At 49.6% G+C, this 20,918-nt stretch overlaps 7 protein-coding genes across 7 annotated transcripts; 6 read left to right on the top strand and 1 right to left on the bottom strand.

The window, feature by feature from the left end:
- Positions 1–112: 112 nt before the first annotated feature.
- PV10_01947 (uncharacterized protein) lies at positions 113–1,332 on the top strand (the record flags this gene model as incomplete). Its single annotated transcript, XM_016366205.1, has 5 exons — positions 113–142; positions 291–439; positions 508–675; positions 758–1,007; positions 1,090–1,332. 5 exons carry the CDS (start codon positions 113–115, stop codon positions 1,330–1,332), a joined length of 840 nt encoding a protein of 279 aa, XP_016229854.1.
- Positions 1,333–8,642: 7,310 nt separating this feature from the next.
- Positions 8,643–9,800, top strand: PV10_01946 (uncharacterized protein; the record flags this gene model as incomplete). The annotated part of the gene is made up of 3 exons (XM_016366204.1): positions 8,643–9,302; positions 9,351–9,526; positions 9,584–9,800. 3 exons carry the CDS (start codon positions 8,643–8,645, stop codon positions 9,798–9,800), a joined length of 1,053 nt encoding a protein of 350 aa, XP_016229853.1.
- Positions 9,801–10,496: 696 nt separating this feature from the next.
- Positions 10,497–11,224, top strand: PV10_01945 (uncharacterized protein; the record flags this gene model as incomplete). Its single annotated transcript, XM_016366203.1, has 2 exons — positions 10,497–10,957; positions 11,020–11,224. The coding sequence occupies 2 exons, from the start codon at positions 10,497–10,499 to the stop codon at positions 11,222–11,224; spliced, it is 666 nt and encodes a 221-aa protein (XP_016229852.1).
- A 32-nt stretch (positions 11,225–11,256) lies between these two features.
- On the top strand, positions 11,257–11,856 carry PV10_01944 (uncharacterized protein; the record flags this gene model as incomplete). Its single annotated transcript, XM_016366202.1, has 1 exon — positions 11,257–11,856. The coding sequence occupies one exon, from the start codon at positions 11,257–11,259 to the stop codon at positions 11,854–11,856; it is 600 nt and encodes a 199-aa protein (XP_016229851.1).
- A 354-nt stretch (positions 11,857–12,210) lies between these two features.
- PV10_01943 (uncharacterized protein) lies at positions 12,211–15,212 on the bottom strand. The gene is made up of 2 exons (XM_016366201.1): positions 14,356–15,212; positions 12,211–14,300 (listed from the first exon to the last, which is right to left on the bottom strand). The coding sequence occupies exons 1-2, from the start codon at positions 15,125–15,127 to the stop codon at positions 13,147–13,149; spliced, it is 1,926 nt and encodes a 641-aa protein (XP_016229850.1). The 5' UTR covers positions 15,128–15,212; the 3' UTR covers positions 12,211–13,146.
- A 1,038-nt stretch (positions 15,213–16,250) lies between these two features.
- Positions 16,251–17,677, top strand: PV10_01942 (uncharacterized protein; the record flags this gene model as incomplete). Its single annotated transcript, XM_016366200.1, has 2 exons — positions 16,251–16,530; positions 16,581–17,677. The coding sequence occupies 2 exons, from the start codon at positions 16,251–16,253 to the stop codon at positions 17,675–17,677; spliced, it is 1,377 nt and encodes a 458-aa protein (XP_016229849.1).
- Positions 17,678–18,467: 790 nt separating this feature from the next.
- Positions 18,468–19,598, top strand: PV10_01941 (uncharacterized protein; the record flags this gene model as incomplete). The annotated part of the gene is made up of 3 exons (XM_016366199.1): positions 18,468–18,605; positions 18,653–19,067; positions 19,117–19,598. The coding sequence occupies 3 exons, from the start codon at positions 18,468–18,470 to the stop codon at positions 19,596–19,598; spliced, it is 1,035 nt and encodes a 344-aa protein (XP_016229848.1).
- Positions 19,599–20,918: the final 1,320 nt, after the last annotated feature.

Raw genomic sequence — 20,918 nt, 5'->3', positions numbered from 1 at the left:
ACCCTAACCCTAACCCTAACCCTAACCCTAACCCTAACCCTAACCCTAACCCTAACCCTAACCCTAACCCTAACCCTAACCCTAACCCTAACCCTAACCCTTTCTTCCCGATATGCCGGATGCTTTGAGCCGATTTCTTGAGGTATGGATGTTATTGTCATTCAGCTGATACCCAAGTCGTTAGACTCTCGTCCAAGTGACGAGTTGTGGGCTTATCATTTCTGTGTGGCGTACTTTAAAGTCGATGTCCTGCTGGAAGTAACCCACTGACTGAATGGCTATTCCATTAGATCACAGACCATGAGATAGAACGATATGACGAGGAAGGAAAAAACAGTGAAGGGGCAAGAACAGATCTACTGGCCCAAATTAGATCCAAGCAGCAAATCAGCGAGAACATCAACCACAAGGACCTAGTCAATCACTTGTCTAATAACATGTGAGTCTCTGCAGACTGCTTCAGTTTAGCGGATTTACTGTCAAGCAGAACGTTGACACTCGCATTAGTCTTGCAGGGAGCGACACTACAGCTATAGCCCTGCGTTCGTGCTTCTACTACCTGATCAAAACCCCATCTGCGTACCACAAACTACAGACTGAGCTTGACCAGGCCAATGCTCGCGGCGAATTGTCGCGGTACATAACGCACGAGGAATCCATGCGCCTGCCATACCTGTGAGTGCAAGGCCAAGTTCTGGCTATCCCTGGTTTTGCGGTTTATTGGCTGTCATCAGGTGACTGAATCATTGAGCCACAGCCAAGCAGTCATCAAGGAGGCACTGCGTATTCATCCAGGTATCGGCTTTCCTCTGGAGAGATACGTCCCTGAGGGAGGAGTGACAGTTTGTGGCATTCACTTGCCCGCCGGTACCAACATCAGCATGAGCGCCCCAACCGTCCACTACAACCCAGCGATCTACGGGCCTGATGTTGACAGTTTCCGGCCGGAGCGATGGTTAGAGTCCCCGCTTGAGCAAATTCGGGAAATGGATCGATGTTTCCTTGCGGTAAGGGCTCATGCCGTAGCTTTCCTACTCCTAAGCTGGCACAAAAGGGGATGCTAATTTGTTGTTCTTCCTTAACCCATAGTTCGGGCAGGGTGCGAGGACATGCACAGGCAGAAACATTTCACTCCTGGAGATAGGAAAATTTTTACCTCAGATCATGCGTCAATTTGATCTGGAGTGGGCGTCGAATGAGGCTGAGTGGAAAACCGATGCCGCCTGGCTTTGGGTACAGTCGGGCTTGATTGTACGATTCAAGCAACGAGGACAGAAGACGCGAGAGACAGAAGAAATTGTCCAACCAGCTGTGGAATCCATTAAACTTTAGACAGCAACTGAAGGTCACCGAAGGTAGCCATTATGATGTATGATTCCTCCCAGAACAAGAGTGTACCCTTATATAGCATCTAGAGTACAATCATCTTCAATATTATGCTGGAATCCCGAACCCTCAAGATAAAATGGGCCGGGATTGAAGTCAATGTCATAGACATCGGATTGAATAGCAGGAAATCCTACAGGATCGAGAGCAAGGTCACGCCACCCAGTCCAGTCCAGTTCAAAGGGATCGAGCCGAATCGTCGTGTCGGCTTCTTGATCTGCATCATTTTCCTGCTGTGCCTGTTGCAAGGAAGCCGGAGTTGAGAGCATGTGGGTAATATCCGCCTGATCTTCCCTTCTATCCTCAACCTCGACCGATGATGATTTGACACTCGAATTAGTCGTTCGTGATTTTCTGAAAAAGATTTTGTATCTCTGCAGGAGTTGGTCCTGGGTGGCTTTCAACGTGCTAGGGTTTTTGCGTAGACGGGAAATTTCTTAAAGGGAAGAGGTGAGTGAGAAAATAGACAAAGGGGAATCGACAGAGAAATAGACACAAGATTGTGCACTTACCAAGCATAATATCACCCAGCTTCCACTTGGAACGAAACCGCTTTAAAACTAGTACTGCCATCTCGTTGCTCGATGATATTAACGGTTGGAGGGTGTCCGTATCTTCGTGCATTGCCAGAGCCGGAATCATGGCACACATGAGGAAAGGCTGCAGGAGAACGATTGAGCTGGGATCCCACACTCGAATGATTGTTGACAGCGTCGCGGCACGTTGCCGGACAGCGGCTGCCATGATAACTTTAGGGTCACCTCGCTCGCCATTCTCGCTGGCAGCGACGCCATCGATCATGAATGAAGTTGTCATTAAGATCAAATGGATGGCAATGACCCAATTTTGTCGTGCAACTGTGGTAGGGGTCGAGCCTTTGAAGTCCAGATTGGCCGTAATTGGTAAAGCAAGTTTAAAACAGGCAATCTCGTTTTGTAGAGTCAACTTTTCTTCCATATTCAACGGTCTGGGCTGCTGCAGCCGATCGAGCGCTGTGGCCATGAGATGGATAGCGGCAAGACTCCAAGCTCGTTCGTCCTGATTCAAACTACCTTCCAAGCACTTCCACGACTGATTGGGCCCCAGAGTCAGCTGCGTCGACTCTATTTCTGCCCCGGCAAACCAGGCCTCGTCAGAAACCGGGAGCTTGACAGAAATCCTTCGGCGGTCAATCATGAAGGGTTTTCCTGAGGCACAAGATGCAAAGGTATCCAATTCCCACAGTAGCCACCAAGCCCGTCTCATTTCTTCTTTCCCGACACTATCCACAGCTTTCCCGCGCGTTGTTCGGGACGGGTGATCCATGTCGTTCAGCCCTAGAGCATAGGCGACTTGTAAACATTGTCCTACAAGTACCCTACCTAAGGTCGTTGGACCAGTGGCGTGCTGATGGTTTGCAAGTACAAGGTAGCCCTGCAGTTGGAGCAGCAAGGGCTGTCGCTCCAAGTGACTCTGGATGTAAATCTCAATGGCGCATTCAGCAAATACATTTCCCTTATCACTATCTGGAATGCCATCGAATACACTGTTGTTCGAAAATCGCGCCGACAGGGCGAACATGCCGTAGAGCAGTAGAGCTTCCCCATTAGTCAAACCTTTCATGACATTGCCCTTGGCCTGCAATTTCGCGTCGTATTTTTGGTGGAATCGTGGTCTGTGTAGCATGGGAAGCCAAGGTTGTATCTTTTCGAAGAAAAGGTTGACCAGCTCGATAGCCAAGGAGCTGTGGATTCCGTCTTGCAGAGACGTTGTAGCGTCTTGCGCGCGTGATATGGTTGATCCTGAACACTCACTGGTCGGGTCGGGACGAATTCCGCTATGCGAGTTTTGATTCTGCCATTCGATTGGACTTATAGGGAAAATGTTGAGCGGTGACATGGGCTGCTGGTCATCTGGTGCGTATTCACTCTGACGGGAATCGTTGTTGCCACTTGGTTGAAAGCTATAGGAGGAGGTATGAGTCTTGGACGTAGTCACGTCGTGACTTTCGCCGGACGCATGACGGGTGACTTCCCCCGCTGCCGAAGAAGCCTCAAGTGAACGAAGAGATGGGAGTTGAGCGAACGGAATCTTGTCGCGCACTCGGTCTCTCCGCGACGTATGGCAAACTCGTGTCTTTCTCTTGGATGGATATTCACAGACTCTGTCAAGTCTCAAGCACAGGCTGCAAGTTGGACGTTGTTTATCACATCTTGACTTTCTGCGGCTACAGGCGTCACATGCTCGAGTACCTGCAGAGTCGACCAGAGCCATTGAGGTGACCATGGACGATTTGAAGTCTGCTGTATAGCTATCAATGCGAGGTAAACTGTCGCAGAATGCGCTGAAGATACAAATGTCGTCAAGCCGAGGACATGAGTGGCAGGGCGACGACGCCAAGGGTCTTCCACAAATCTGGGGCTCGCGACACACATGCGGGGTTGGCGGAATGGGTGTCCACTGTCACCTATTGGAGGCTACTTCTAGTGGGGATTGCGTTGGGGAGCAACTTCGAGACAAACACCGTCGGCATAAGAAGAGCCTATCATACAGCGTGGAGTTTTCAGCACTCGGCATTTTGTGGGCAAGCTGCAACATCGGACTTGAGCCATCCCAACATCCCGGAGGGTCACCACGGCCAACGATGAGTTGATGCAGTTCAACCGGAGTCAAAAAGATGACGGCGCAAATGTTCTTTGGTTGCAACACATTGACTGTGGAGTATGATCCTTACGGCAAAGGGCACCGTTCTGCGTTCAAGCCTCTGTGCCAATCCGCCATATGTAGATAAGGTCCTCCAGTCCAGTTCGATGGCCTCAGATGCCCTACAAAACATATTCAAGTACGCTCAATAGGTCGTACCTGTCACAGAGGGCCTATTATCGAAGATGGACTTCACAACAACAATTTCGGACACCTCACCCTTCACGTTAGACAACATCCCGTTTGGAGTGATCTCTACTCAGGAAGACCCAACCCACCGGTGCGCCACGGCGATTGGACAGTATTGTATCGATCTACGGGCACTGAGTCAGCGTGGATTCTTCACCGACAGCGTAGTGGCGGACGCATTCTCGCAGGTAGCTTACGCACCATCCTGTGATGTTGAGACCTATGACTTATACACCATCAATAGTCGACATTAAACACCTTCGCACAAGTGCCAGCTCCAGTCAGAACAGCAACCAGGGAGCGCCTCATTAACGGAATTAAGGACAGGGCTATTTCTATGGACTGTGCACATCTACTATCTTCTGTCCAGATGCACCTCCCCATGTTCATCCCCGAGTATACCGATTTCCTGTGCTCTCTCGAACACTGTCAAAATGTTGTATCCAGGTTGACAAAGTCTCCTTAACTGTGCTTAGACTTATTCTTCATTTCACAGTGCGTCGATATGATCGGAGGCCAAATGCCTGCCAACTTCTACGATATTCCCCTTGCGTATAATGGCCGAGCCTCGAGCGTTGTGCCTTCACCCTCTGTTATATTGCGGCCTCGAGGAGTGTTTTACGAGCAAAGATCAGGCAATGGCCCAGCGAGGGCGGAGTACGGCAAATCGAAAATGATCGACTTTGAGTTGGAAATGGCCTACTTCATATCTCACCCAGTCCCGCACGGCCAGACAATCGACATTGAGAATGCTGCTAGTCATATTTTTGGCTTTGTCTTGTTGAATGACTGGTCGAGTAGAGATATCCAAGCTCATGAGATGCATCCGACGGGGGCATTCAATTCCAAGTCATTCGGAACGACCATCTCTTCATGGGTTACGACGCTAGATGCTCTAAGTCCCTTCCGTTGCCCGTCCCGACTTCGCCCCGAACCGTTCGAACACCTACGGTATAGCGATCCAGAACATGGCACATGGGACGTCAAAATGGCAGTACATCTCGAAAGAGCTGGCAAGACCTTCCTTCTCTCCCAAAGCAATCTCTCGTATCTGTATTGGACTCCGTTCCAGCAAATAACGCAGCACGCCTCGGCTGGATGTGGGTTTAGGTCCGGGGATCTCATTGCCACAGGCACCGTGTCTGGACCGGGCGAAGATGCAACAGGTTGCAAGTTGGAACTGGGAAGCTTATTGGAAGCTACTGAAATGGGCACACGGCTTATCACTATAGATGATGGTGTTCAGCTGGGTTACTTGCTAGATGGAGACACCATCATTCTGTCAGCTTGGTGTCAGGATCGTAATGGTCGCCGAGTCTTGGGTCTAGGAGAATGTCGTGGGCAAGTAGTTGATCATGCTCCCTAGATCAACAATACTGAAGCCATTGAAACGCTCCCGCAAAGTCAAACAGTCTTCTGATTGCGCTATGAACGCATCTGTCCGTATATATGGTTGATACCTTCCGAGACCGAGCCAATCTGTATACAATGCCATCGAGCAAACGCCGAGGCTTAATCATCCGCAAGAACTCTAGCGACCTATAAATGAGGCAAATGCTCAACTTATCGAAGGCTTCCCTACATGTTTAGAGTTCTAGATCTAGTGACATAATCAATGTCTGTAGGAGAACTTGGACACGCAATCCGTCTTCATTTCCCCTACAAGTGGCCTCCGCATTCACCCCCTCTATCATGTTTTGGGGTCAGTTTTTCCACAGGAGCATCAACACGGTAGTTCATGGTCTTCTTCAAGTCTCCTAAGAAGCAAGATGCAATAGCGCCAATGACACCAAACGGCACAGCAATAACGAAAACAATTCGGATCGAGTCCGCTGTTGCTTGTTTGACTGCTTGCATCCCCAGATCAATAATCTCAGGTCCTGTCCCTGGGATTTCGTTCAACCCGGTAGTATTCTTGTTTATTATTGCCTGCGTGAATGCCGGAATGAATTCCACTGGAAGCCCACCTTCTTTAGCTGAATTTGCCACATACTCTGGCAAGTTGGAGCTGTAATGACTGTTGAAGGTGGCGGCGAAGATTGCTGTGAAGATTCCAGCAGCCACTGCGCGCGATGAAGTTGTGCAAGCAGTCGCTGTGGCGATCAATCGATGTGGCGTGGTTAATTGAGCTCCAGTGACAGCCAGGATGAGCGGGCCACCGAACCCAATTCCGGATACGCCAGCAAACGCCATCGCGCTGATGGAATCGCCAGGTTGGATAGTGGTCCACCCCACCAGACCTGCAGTCATAATGACGAATCCTGCGACCATAGGTATCCGTATAGTTTGAAGCCGAGAGCTATAATAGCCCCAAAAAACTGTGGTGATGAGTGCGGCAACAAAATATGGCTCTGATCGGACAACAATCTCGAATGGTTCTGTTGTGAACATGCCGGACCTAGAGGATATCGGTCAGGGAGAATCCATAACCATTCAGGGCGTCAAAGAAATCTTACATCACTGGATAGAAAATGACAAAAGCAAAAATCATGACGCCCTCAATGAAGATCAAGGCAACGCAGAGGGCAAACGTGCCTCCTTGGTGCCGACCTCCACGGAAAAGATCGTGATGGAGAATGCCTGTCTCGGTACCTTTCCACTCGTAAATCCCGAATGCCACGAGACCGAGAATCCCGGTGATTAGAGTTGCCAGGACACGAGCATTCCTCCAAGGATATATGACGCCTCCAAGGCTAGTACCCGTGAGAAAGAGAGTAAGACCTAGAGTAAGCAAGCCACATCCAATAAGATCGATGGATCTCAACTTTTCCCAATTTGAAAGGTGGTCTAAATCGGTCTGTCGTTTAGGGGGGTGGTATCCAGTGAACTATCAAAATGCGTCAGAGAAAGGCTCCTTCCCTGGGCTACATGTGTCCTAGATTCTCATCGCGAGAGGAATAAGAACGAAGGGCCGAATGGGAGTTCTTACGAGTCCGACTGCTGTAAGTCCCCAAATTCCAGTTTGAATCCACTATAGTTGTGTGATCAGCAAGTGTCTATTTGTTGATGAAGGACTCGCATGTTCCACTCACATAGAAGATACGCCATCCCGTGTGCGGATTTCTCTGAGTTAATGCACCAATAAGCAGTGGCCCGGACACGGTGGCAAGAAGGGCTGCAACATTGACCAAGGCTTGCGCAACTTTGGTCGACACATGTGAATCAGCTTTTGAAATGCACAGACGTCAAGCTCGAGCCGCTTACTGGGACGCCATCTTCGTGGCAAGATCTCGCTTGGGACACTATATGCCAGAGGAACGGTAGCGAAGCCAAATCCAATCAGAATATTTGCACCAATCAGCCTATAGATGTTGGTAGATCCAGGTGCTATGGCAGCCCCAATGAAGGAGAGTATACACGCTCCGACCAGAATCTCTTTGCGAGATTGAAAGAGATCCGAGGCATTCGAGATGATGGGACCAATGACTGCCTGGACAAGAACCAAAGCGTTAGGAATCCATGTTGCTTGAACAGCGTTGTCCAAATCGATTCCGATAAAGGTAAGCTGATGTGAAGATCACTTGTCAGTTGCTGGTCCACCAAGTCCATCCACTTTGAGAAAATGACTAACGTCGCGTGACATACCACGGCTGGAGGCCCCTGGAGAGCCAGAACTTGAATATAGTTCAACAAAACCATAGCCGCTAAAGCAATGTATGTGCGGGCATGGAGCTCCGGTTCGACGTCTGCATCAAACGCAGAGTTTTGGAGATCGTTAGATCCATTTTCTGCATGCTCTAGCAGGGAGGTTGGATGATTTTTCGTCTCTGTCTCTGTCTCTGGGGTTACTCCTCTGGCCCCTGCATCAGTTGCTTTAGTACCGTCACATGCCATGTTAATGGTGATTCAGAGACCAAGGAACGAGTATTTGGGGTAGAGTGTTTGAACGGCGAGTGGGAATTGCATTCGTCTTATTTCTCTCGTGACTTGTGCCAGTTGAAGTTCGGGCCTACTTTCGGACTGGATGTAATAACACTGTATCGGAAGTCCTCCCGCAGTAATGGCGTTTTTCGCCAAATTGGATAACCCGCATGCGTTCTCTATTTCCCCGGACCCCAGAATGATAGGATACAATCAAGACGTTGGACCCTCAAGGTCTTCAAACCCCGACACTACTTGGCAACAACGGGGTCGGATTGGCATTGGCCCTAGCCATTGGCCTGCGAAATCCCGACAAATTTCCGCCCTAGCCCAGCGGAAACCGGCCTTATAACGAGCCGCAGATGCAGTGGGTCACGGCCGATGCCTCGAACAGTGGGTCACACTGCCCCAGAGAATGAACGATGTTATAGGACTGAGGCGCCATAGCAGATCAAGACCAGGTTCAAATTTATACGAGTCACCATATACTCTACGACTCGAAAAGCTGAACCTTGGCTCATGACATGGACGTAAATAAAGTACGTGTCGCACGATTGGCACACGTCGTCTACCAACATGTCGACATCGACAAAGCCTTGGAATTTCTCATCGACTTCGGATTCGTCCAAATCGAACGAAGAGCCAATCTTATCTACCTCGGTGGCTATGGACAACAGCCATTCATTTACGTACTCGAACAGTCACCAGATTCCGAGAAACACTTTTGTGGCGGGTATTGGGTCGTCGAAAGCATGGAGGAGTTAGAGAAAGCAGCTTCACACACTAATGCGACGTCTATCCAGGACTATGACGCTCCTGGTGGAGGAAAGTTCGTGGTTATCAAAGACCCTAACGGATTCGACTGTGGCTTCGTCTACGGACAAAAGCTTCAGGAGAGAAAGAGATCAGCGATAACCCTTGAAGCGAATGATCCGGTGTCCAACACTGTCGAGGAGAAGCTCAGGAAGGGCTCCTTTCGAAGATTCAAGAAGGCACCCAGCCCGATTCATAAGCTCGGTCATTATGGCTACAGTGTTCCCGCGAACAAGTTCGACAGCACTTACACATGGTACACAACTGTCCTCAACTTGAAATTGAGTGACGCAATATTTGACCAGGCGACCGGAAAGGACGAGAGCTGTTTCTGCCATATTGATCTTGGAACTGAGTACTCTGATCATCATGTAGGTGGGAGGACACTCAACATCTCATCTGTAACTCACAAGTGACAGAGCTTCTTCCTCTCAATCGAGCCGGGTGCCAAGGCACCCCACGTGCACCACTCAAGCTATGAGGTTAATGACTTCGATACACAGACCTTAGGCCACGACTGGCTCCGGAGTAAAGAGTGGAAAAGTTGTTGGGGGGTCGGGCGGCATGTGCTTGGGAGCCAGATCTTTGACTATTGGTAAGACTCCAAGCATCAGTCAGCCATAGGACCCGTCATGCTAACGCATCATAACAGGTTTGACAGCTCTGGGAACATAGTAGAGCATTACAGCGATGGCGACCTGGTCAATGAAGAAACTCCTACCAGCCGTGAGCCTGCAGTGCTGGAATCACTTTATGTATGGGGACCTAATCTCCCACTGGGATTGCTGGCCAAGGAGGTCGGGAGAGGAACGGTAGTGCCTCCAGATGTCGTCTTGGGGAGACCAGCAATCATTTCGGAAACTACTTGATAGACACCCCAAGCAGCGGCATCGTCCATTTCATGCCTGGACGAGCACTCAACTGTACGTTTTGGTGGACTTAATGGTGTGATGTAGTCGAGTTCCGCTTGTGGTTAGGGTTACTACCTCGAGGGCGCGCCGAAAGCGCCCGACTAGAATTTGGTAGAAATTTAGCAGCACGCTTCTTCACCATGATTCCATTGCCAATACTACGTACGGACTTTGAAGTTGTTTCAAATTAGTAGATCCCGTAATGCCGTCAAAATAAGCCGTCCTCTGGAATGCCGTCGGTAGTTCTAAATGAATGCCGACAATGCATGATTCTCCGGGGAATTTATTCTATATCTTGGAGCTTTCAAACTTCATAGTGTCCCCAACCGGAAATGTCAGCTTCTGGTGACTCCAGGTTCGATTCCTAACACATGCAAAACTGACGAGGAACTTCTAAAGTAGTCAATATGCGAAAAGCCACTCACATCATACGCTTTATCGCCAAAGAAGACGGTCACGTCCACCTCGGCCAATTGGTTGACCCCAGTCGTGATATTGGGCTTGACAGTGTGGAGGGCATTGAGATCAGAGCATATCTGATCAATGGGTCGATATTTAGCCCCGAGATCACTCCGCATATCTATACAGTCCAGCGACTATTCTCACCAATCTCAATGGAGGACTGTAACTTCATTCGTTGTTTGGGCCTAAACTATGTTGATCACGCAGAGGTTTGGTCCTTATCGCTCATGGAGAAGTGAAGCTAAGTCGCTAAGGCCGCAGGAAGGAGGAATGCCTCTGCCTGCCGTACCCGTTCTTTTTAGCAAGCCGCGGCATGCCCTCGGAGACCCTTTTCCAGCTGTCGTCTCTATACCTAAAGCCGCACAGGACGGAACCAGCGACTACGAGGCTGAGCTATGCGTCATCATTGGCAAGACGGGAAGGGATATTCCAGAAAAGAATGCTCTCGATTATGTTCTTGGATACACTTGCAGTAACGACATTTCCGCACGGACATTCCAGCTAAGCTCAACGCAGTGGGATTTCTCTAAAGGTCTCGATGGCAGCTGTCCGCTAGGGCCGGTACTCGTCACCAAAGAGGCAATTATGGACCCTCACAATCTCAAGATTAAGGCCATCTATAATGGGAGTGTTGTTCAGACCGGACACACCGGGTAGGTCCCCACAGGCTTCTGCCTTCATTCATGTTTTTAAAGTATTGATCGTCACACGGCAGAAATATGATCTTCCAGATCACCAAGCAGATTAGCTATCTATCACAAGGTACCACCATCGAAGCTGGTACAGTATTTCTCACCGGTACCCCGGCAGGAATTGGCTTCCTTCACAATCCTAGAGTGGTTCTCGAGGATGGAGGTGATATCAGGGTCTGGATCGAAAAAATCGGCACTTTGGTGAACAAAGTACGATACGAGGAGTAATAATTAGGCAATTAGTTCCAGTATCTATTATCATGCCACTGATTCGGATGTTTCCCGACGATTCCATGTGCCCGCCAACGGTGGTTCTGTCGACTAATGCTCGGTACGATCCCCACTATCATACTAGGATAGGCGCTGCACTGCGATTTCTCCGGAAAGAAGGTTTTCTCTTTGTTGGCACGGTTCATAACCTCTTTCGTAATGTCTGGGGCGACATGATTCGATACCGCGACTCTCTCAGTCAAAGAGCGCCGCCTCAGGCTTGGGCTTTAGACTTTCGCCAGGCAGTTGAGGATGTCATCACTAGGAACTTGGGACCTAAGCTACGAGCTGATGTGGTGCGATTGATGAAACACCAAACATACCGTGAAGCACATGCCTCAGATGAACATTTCGCTCCAGTCTTGTTCGTCGCTGGTGCTGCTGGAGTCTGGGAGGATGTGGGGATAAAGAATGTGTTAGGGGCGCAATCCTGGGAGTTGACCAACATTTGTAATTCCCAATTCACGTTGGGGGAGAATACACAACAACACGGTGGAATCACCCATCAGGTATCAAGGTCACGGACAAGTGAAGTTCGGTCTGAGGTGGGCACGAATGACTGCGAATTCCTAGACAGCTGGTACTCATAAGGTGGACTGTAGAGAGCGGATGCAGTTCCCCGGCGGGTAGGATGACCGGACCAGGTCCCATTAATGGAACAGAATCGAATCCGATGAAGAGATGTTGTGTCTCCAATATCTTGTACTGTCGGGCAGAAATAGCTGCGATGGACGGAGTAATTGTCCTAATTGTCCGAAGCACTCGACTTGGTAGAGTTTGGCGGGAGAGAACATGGCAAAGCTCTGGCGAGAGCTTACCATCTAACTGATATAGAGGTAACGGCTTACCCAGAACGTGCCGCTCCCCATTCCTACACCCTCATATCACCTCTGCACAACATTCCGTTCCAGTTCGACCTAGATGGAAGTTGCTATTAAATCTTATTGTTCCGCAACCTCTCCGTCGTGTGAACTTTACTCATGGTGCCCTGAGCCTATGGAGTTCCTACTCTCAACCATTCCTCACACTAGATGCAAGACTAAACCTACATACAAACTGCCCGACAGGTCTTTTTTTTCTTGTACAGACAATTATCAATAGGTAGATCGTAGAAAAGACCTGGTCCGTATCATATGGATATGCAGGCACACCTTGTTCTCAGTCTTGAAGCGCACAGGAAAACAACGTGCCTTGGCAAAACCTGCTTGGCTCCATTAGATTGTCCAGCAGGTCTGGAAGAGGCAGAGAAGGGCGAAGTATATGTGCACGCTATGGCCTTTGCCTTGTGCTTGTAGCTATTCTTCCCGCAGCATCGACATGTCATATCTTTCTGCTTGAATCTTTTGAGGCTTTGGTGAGAGTAAGTAAGGCTCAGAGGAAACAGGCTTTCACGGTGTCTAATAATGGATCATTTTTCGGCTAGGGACGTGCTTCGGTTGGTAAAGTCGTAATCGCTAAGACGATCCAGGGTAGGGGTCAGATGGATTCGTAGCACCTCCAACACCCTATTCCAAATGGTCTTTTCGTCGTGGAAGCAGACGGAAGCGTCTGCAGCGTTCGAGTGATGATGATTGGCTATCTCTTATATGAGATTGACGCTCACTGCGATCAGTCCACTTTTGTTAGATCGGGTGTTGTGACCAGGAGAAGCTACCGTGGTTCAAGATTCCTTGAAGCTTCTGAAAGCCAGATCTGCTTTAAGGCTATGCTAAACATGTAATTCGGTATGTTTGCATCCCTCAGCCGATAGCATTGGTGCAATCCAAAGCTGATAGAATAAGCTCATGCCACGATTTCGCGCACCTTTTAGACATAGGTCGATCGGTCATCGAGTGAGAAGTCCACAGCTGAAGTTAATGAGAAGGTCCACATGTCTGTCTTCATGGGGGCATTCTCGACAATTCGTGGTGTAAGTCATCGAGGTCCGCGTCTCCGAAATATTCAGCGAGAGTTCTTTGGCCAACAACGGAGATGGATCGTAGAAGGCCTCTACTGAGCTTCAGCCTTGTTCCATAACTGAGTGATGGAAAGATTTTCATCGTGTTGATGCAGGCCTCGCTGATCTCGACTTCACGTTCATGGCCATCCCATGTTCCTGAATGGCCCGCTATTGAAGCCAGCCTACGACGGAGCTGAGCGATGACGCCGGCGAGAACATAACTGTGGAGCCCATTACCCCCTTTAGGTCGTTCTGTGCGTGCAATGTCACTTTGGAGATCGGTTGCCCGGAACGATTCTTGCATCGCCACCTGTAAAGATTTCAAGAAGCTGGTAGTGGATGCAATGTCCAATTCTGTGGCAGCGAATGTGATGCAAACACTGAACAATAGGTAGAAGATGCCTGCAGCTTGGTGGTAAGGGGCATCGCTGTTCCGTAAATACTCATCCGTGGCCGACTGAAGATAGGCCGTGATTTCAATAACACCACTTCTGTTTTCCGAAAACTCTTGTGTGGTGGGAGCCGGGATCAGAGGGGCTTCCACCTCGAGGCCTTGAACATGAAGAGTCCAGACACGGATTTGTCTCAGATGACGGATGAAGTTGGATTCAATTTCGTGGAAGACGTCTTCCCCTGGTAGTGCCTCAAACTTAGCCAGAGTATAGTGAGTGGCATAAGTAGCGGGCTCTATCATGGATGTCGTATGCGTATTCGGGCCAAAGAAGGTCTTCATGCCGCCATGGCGATGGACGAGTTGGTGCATCGCCTTCAGGTGAACCGCCTGAAGATCTGGGCGGCCCGTTGCATGTTCGGCAAGTTGAAGACAAAGAAGTCCACAGAGTTGGTCGTCAACGTCTGCGTCATCACGCAGTATCATATCAGCGACAGTTTTGTAGGCATCTGCGCGCCGACGAAAAAAATTAGCCGTGAGATTGATAGAACGTTGGGTACACAAGATGTGTTCCGCAATGGCTATGTGTGTTTCAAGATATGCCGGACTTCTTTGGAGGATTCCTCGGCTGAGAGCATGGAGGGCTGGGCAATAAGCAGGTACTGCAGCCGTTCCAAAAAGGATTTGTCGGCCCTCTGTATGAACTGCAGGTAAAAGTTAGCTCGGCCAGCTAGCTCAAGGAACGGGCAAGTATATTACAGAAGTGGAGCAATCGCTGCTCATAAACTGTTACCTCGCCTGCAATTTGGGTACGTGGATCGAGTAGTGTTTCGATGTGAGCGAAAATGGCAGAGTCGTACAGGAGCTGACTAGGTGGCCTTATTCCCGGGGCGGATGGGCTGGAGTTTCCGCTGAACTTGCCCTCTGGGATTAAGCGTGCTACCCGATATGGCAACCGTGAACCAGATCCTTCGAACCGCAACTCTGGGACCGACTGGTTATTCACCTCCGGGCGTGTGGGCTGAGACGATCGATCACGCCAATTATTAGCGAGAACAGCGTCTCTGTTCACAGTCCAGCGATCATCGCGAGGCTCCGAGATCGTGGTTTCTGGTTGTGACACAGACGTCGAGTTACGATTGGAACTTGATTCACCTGTTATTACTCGTGTGTCTGTCGCTGGTAGTGCACTCGGTTCTTGGGCGCCGAATATATCATTTAATTCTTCGAACGTCCAGGACACTTGAAGGTTTTGTTCTGTGTCGCTCGCTTCAGGAGCTTCTGCATGTCTGGTGACAAGTGTGTCGTTTGTCGAGTCTAGAAGAGACTGCAGTATGCTGGCTTCTGAGGGCGGCCTTGTTGAACTCGAACTTGCGCCAGAATTACCACGTCGCTGATTGACTAGGCGGGCTTTTCGATTCGCAACGTGAGAGTTGATTAAGGATAGTGCGGCCTTCTTTTCTGGATACCAGGCACCCTGCGCGCTGGCGGTTGTGACAATGAATGTCGTTTTGCGTTCTTCCTTTGGCATTGGGTGTCATAAATGAGACGGATCTCGCGGAGTTGATTAGCACATCTCTATGAGGGAACCGTATGAACAAGATGGGGGAACAGGGAGATGGGGAGGCCTAGCGATAAATCTAACTTTGGTGAAAAAACATTGCGTTGCTGCCAATCGTGGCTAACAAACTCCATCGGCGGCGAACTGCAGGCCTGGTAAGAAATGAGCGACTACTGGACGCTGCACGCATATCTAGGTGGTTTTCCGGCTACTCTCCAGGGCTGAGGGGGCCGATGGGCCCATCGGCCGCTTGTTCCCCATCCACCCCTCCATGATTCTTTAGGCCAAGCCACCTTGGGAGGGGGTGCCACCGTGCCCCTCCATTATGGTGGCCTCTGCCCTCGTCCCAGATTCTTAGCAGTGCCCAATGGCCTAGCGACATCATGAATTAGTGCATCTCCTTGTGCACTCGAAGCATCATGGTTCTTGCCTTCAAAGTCTTTTGGTGATCGATCACCCCTAAACTAACTTCAAGCAGGTAATGGGAGTTATGGTTGTGATGACAAAGACGTAACCCACAAGAGCCTCACACCAATTGGAGAGCAGACGTCCTTGGCGGACAGACCGCCCAAGAGCCATGCCTCACATGAAGCTGGGAGAGTATTTGCCACGCGAAACAATTAGTGGTGACTGATGAAGCCGTTCTTCGTACCGACTTAGGTCCAATGTTGTCGGGACCATACGCTGGGCGCGATATTAGGGCCTCGAACCTGTTAATTCATGTACATAGTAATCGTCTTGAGCTCCCTATGCCGCCGAGCATGAGATTTTGTCCAATGCGCTTACGCCTAAAGCGTGCAACTACACCACGCATGGCATTGTTCTTGGCCCCTCGACACGCTTACCTCTTTCGTCCAACCGGTAAATGCCGCCACGTAAGACCGTTGCTCCCTTTTCTGTAGTTTATTCTGACCATATTATCATCGTTGATATCAGATCACCGTTGACCTTGATGGCTCGGCATCTCGCACGTTGTTCTGTTTAACCTCGTCGTGCTAAGCCTATCTCCCTATTCGAGTGCACCTTTGAGTCGTATGGCCAACCTCACAACGACTGAGCGGGATCTTGCCATCTCAATTGCGGGGTTCCACAGATGGCAGAGAACTCACAGAATGAAGCTCGAGCTGACGGTGTGTCGTGGTATGAGACGGAACTTCGGGACCTTCAGTCAGCAAACCAGGAGATTGCCTTCTATGTGAACAAATATCATACTCCGGCAGGCAACGGGGCTTCTACTTCATCGGACCCCAATCCTCAGACTGATGTTCCCCGACTCTCGTTCGCACTTCCTCAACATATATACACTTCGCTCGATCCATTTGTCGCCCTGCCCCCTAACGTTACAGAGTACGAGAGATTGAGAATTCAAGTGTGTAAGTAGCACCAGAAATATTTGGAGACATCTCCACTGACGACCAAGTAGATTCGCAATATCTTGGCGGCGGCCTGTTCGGGGTCAAGGATACTCCTCGCTATTCACCAACAGCTGCAACTGGAATTCCAACATCCATCTATTCCGATGTCGGGCGGGAGTGGATTTGCATTTTGGTTGATCATACCTTGAATGCCTTTCGAGATGGTGCACAATCTAAGGAGTTGGTTCGTCAGAGAGCTCGCGGGTATCAACATTTGAACGAAGCCATCCGCAGGCGAAATGAGAATTTCCAAGGAGCTCTAATGGCGCTCACCATCTGTGGACTGACAGAGTATCGCTTTGGAACCACACACTCCCGCAACATGCACGCTACGGCCGTCGAGAGATTTCTAAAATCTCAACCATCCCTCAGAGAGGTTCTGGCAGCAGCACCCAACGTAGAACCCATTTACATCAGTGGGCAATTCGGCTTCGGCAGATGTTACTTTCAGAACTTTGAGAAACTGGAGAAAGTTAAAATGCAATGGAAGGCCGACTTGTTGAGCATTTTAAATAGCCCTTGGCCCACTCTCCACTATCAAGCCAGTTCTTCTTCCACAGATATCGTGTACCGACAATATCTGACCAAGGCTCTCAGGCTTGGTAGGATCGTTGTTGCATCGACCAAAACCATTTCGCCACCGACTGTGTTCGCTGCGAGCATGCAGTTGAATCTTCTGACTGAAACGGCCTGGACACTCCGACAGTTCGGAGATCTTTGGCATGCAGCGCTAAAGTTTATCAATCGTGTCGAATTCATATCCGAGGGCAGCCTGATCGGAGGTGTGTTCGGAGACAAATCATTTGACCTTCGTGGTGCAGCACTTGCGACGATGGTGAGCCGTGCTCGTCGAGACGTGTTGGCAAATTTCTATCCGGATCAACTCGCAGATTCTGATTTCTTGGTTACGAACATGCATATGCATGCCCTACAGATGTTCCAATACTTGGATCCCGACGGTCGAGCACTCCTCCTTTCGAAGTTTAGCCAGTGGCTTTTATCAATTGATAAACCGACCTTCACTCCACTTATGTCTGATGCTCAGATATCGAGCCTGGAAGCCCAGATCAATGCGACATGGTTTCAAGACCATGTGTCACCTTGACTAACGTTTGTCAATCATTGACGCAGCCGATCACACTTGTCTTATCTCAATGATTCTTCAACTTCAGCTTTGAAAAGGGCAACAGAGAACACGACCAAGGCGTTTTCCAGCCTTTTACGATTTACACGAAGATACATAATCGAGCATCTATCATGGCATCTATCCGAGACATGACGACATCTGGAACGACTCTCAACACGAAACTTGCCACGAAGCTCCTCTTCAGCTCGACTGTGTGCATATTATGACGGAGCCATGCCAGCAGTATGGCAGAAATAGCCCTTGTAAATTTGTCCACAAAAAGAAGTGCCATTGCTCTGTGTGGGCACGGAAGAGTGATACAGAACCCAATGCCCAGCCCGCATTTGATTGTCGCACGGTTGCAAATCCAAACCAAGAACCCAAGGCCAAATCCACATACAGCAAATCTGTCTTAGAGTCGACGGTAGCAACCCCATGTCCAAGTTGTGCAAGCTGACATACCTATTAAATGAATGTACGCTACCACCTTTGGCCAGACGAGCCCAAATCCTGGTATGATTTTATCCCAATACCAATTTTTGACGTCCAGATGTTGACGTCTAAAGGAAAGGCGGCGGGAAAACGTTTTCCAGAGTTCCTACACGACCGAGGCAGAAGCGGCGCAGAAATCTCGCGTATAATTTAACATTTGACTGACCCCCGCATGAAGATGTTGACGCTTATGTTAACAGATAGCCCACCCAAGATTTCGTAAAGCTATCACAAAGCGAAATCACTTTCCATGAGACAAGACTATTTCGAATGAAATATGGCGAAATCAATGAAGGCTGCCAGATACGACCCTCGCACAGTCACCATCAGACTGCAGGAGATCCCCGTCCCCAGTCCCAAACAGGACGAGATATTAGTCCGAACAATCTCATCGGGACTCTGCCATTCAGACTTGGTATGAATCTTGCAGGCTTGGGATATTAAGTTGCTGACGACAATCAGATGGTCTTGGACGGTTCCACGCCGATTGTCCCGACAGAGACAGTCACTATAGGGCATGAGGCAGTGGGCGAGATTATCGGGCTCGGCCAAAGTGTGTCTGGTTTTTCCAAGGGTGATGTCATTGGGTTCCTGAACGCATACCATGCATGTTGGAGTTGCAATGGATGCCAAAATCACTATGCATTCTGCGAGTCCAAAGACTTCATTATGCAGGGCTGGGGGATGGATGGGTTCTTACAGGAATACTGCATCGTTGACCATCGCTCAGCGATAAAATTGCCACGTGGGATGGACCCCCAAAAAGCTGCACCATTGTTCTGTGCTGGAATTACAGCGTACAACGCCGTCCGCCGGCCAGGTCTGCAGGATGGCCAATGGCTGGCAGTGGTGGGTTGCGGTGGTCTTGGTCAGATGGGTATGTGAGTCTTTTGTGGGTGGGGCGAGAGACACTAATTGTTCTACAGCCGTCAGATACGCCAAAGCCTTGAACTTACGGGTTATTGCCATCGACATTGACGACAACATCTTGAGCAACGCTAAAGCTGCTGGGGTCCAGCATATATTCAACAGCAAAACCACCCCAGATTTCGTGGACCAGATTCGGCGACTTACGTCGGGAGGGGTAGATGCTGCTGCAGTGTTCACTGCTGTCAAGGCAGGATATGACATCGCCCCAAAGACTATCAAGACTGGTGGGAAACTGGTTGTTGTTGGGTGCCCTGCAGAAATCAGTTTCAATGCCGTTGAGGTGGCGTTAGGAAGATATCAAATTCTCGGCGCCAACAATCACGCAACAATGGACGAACTTCGACTATGTGCGGAGTTTACGCTGAAGCATGGCATCGAATCACCAAGTCAAGCCTTCAAGATTGACCAAGTGGAAGAGATGGTAGCGTTGATGGAGGCCGGGAATCTAGGAGGGAAGCGACTCATCGTTGTGTACTGATCCATCCAAATGTCTCCACTGTCGGAGGATAGGACCGACAAGATGGAAGTCGCGAGCAAGCCCGTTTGAGTGAGCAGACGGATCCCAAACTCAGATTGCGTTCACAATTGAACTGGAATAGTGTACATAGCGCCAACAACGGTAACAAGGGAAAGGATTTGGTTTTACGTTCTACAGCTCGGGACGGCGTGCACGCCTCCAAAAACGTATGGGCTCTCTCAAGTACAGAGGATTCAATGGCTCTAAGAGATATGGGGAAACCAACCAAGTTGTGGCTGAAACGGCGAAGCAATCTTGATCTCACCTCGTCGTAGGTCGTAAACCAATGGGGCATAAATATGGCGGAAGTGCAAACCTTTCCCCAGGTTGGTGGGGAGACGAATAATAATAAGATCGATACGGCGACTACGACTACTCCGTAGATACTCCGTAGCATGGAAGACAGGGATCACGCGGAAACTTCCAATCAAACAATGGGGGACCACGGGAGGGAAGGATCACGAAGACGCGAGATTTGTGCGCCATTCATTGCCATCCTGGTCCGGCGCGTCCAAAGATGAGGGGCCGAGGGACCTAAGGGCCCCCGGCCATAGTGCCATGCAGCCTGACAATGCTCCAGACGGTAAATTTGTTCTGATTTCCATCCACATTGACTGAGGCTTTTGACTGGGGTGTCGATGGCAGGTTGTAGCCCGGATTATAAGAAGCAATGTGGCTGTCATAAGCAATGCTCTTGGTCCCATGTCTGATGTAATTGACTGAGCTCAGGTACCTAGCTGCAGATGTCGCCGTGCTTTACTTGTTTGCCTTGAGGTTCTGCATCAATTGTTGACTACATGATGTACTCGTATGTGTAGAGTTAAGGGGATTACCAGGCAGCTCCCGCTCCGAGTATCGCAATGCGGACAAGAACAAAGAGACTCAATCATAATTATAGGCTTCAAGCCAGTCGAAGTGGATGCTGGGTCCCACGTTTCAGAGGGTGAATGGGAACACCTACATATGAGGAGGCGTATTGCTTTGAAGGATTAAGGTAGACGCTAAACGCCACCCACGACGCCAACACTAACATAGATCCACAAATCATAACAAAAGGAGCCCAAGGGCCCACGACCCCCTGACTTGGGTGCCTGTCGATCTCCCAAAATTAGGCAGGGAAAACAGGCCATGCAATCTTCCCTCGTCCAAGAGGCGAGGAGGGACGATGGGACTCTTCTCTCCGCATGAATAATGACCATCAAACATTCAAGTCCACAGTGCAGGCTTTCAGGTTGTTATCGATACAAGTCATCAATGACGAACCCAACACCGAGTCTATCC

Source organism: Exophiala mesophila (assembly GCF_000836275.1).
Source record: "Exophiala mesophila strain CBS 40295 unplaced genomic scaffold supercont1.1, whole genome shotgun sequence".
NCBI lineage: Eukaryota > Fungi > Ascomycota > Eurotiomycetes > Chaetothyriales > Herpotrichiellaceae > Exophiala > Exophiala mesophila.
The sequence above is the reverse complement of the archived record's forward strand: the minus strand, read 5'-3'. Positions and strand labels throughout refer to the sequence as shown.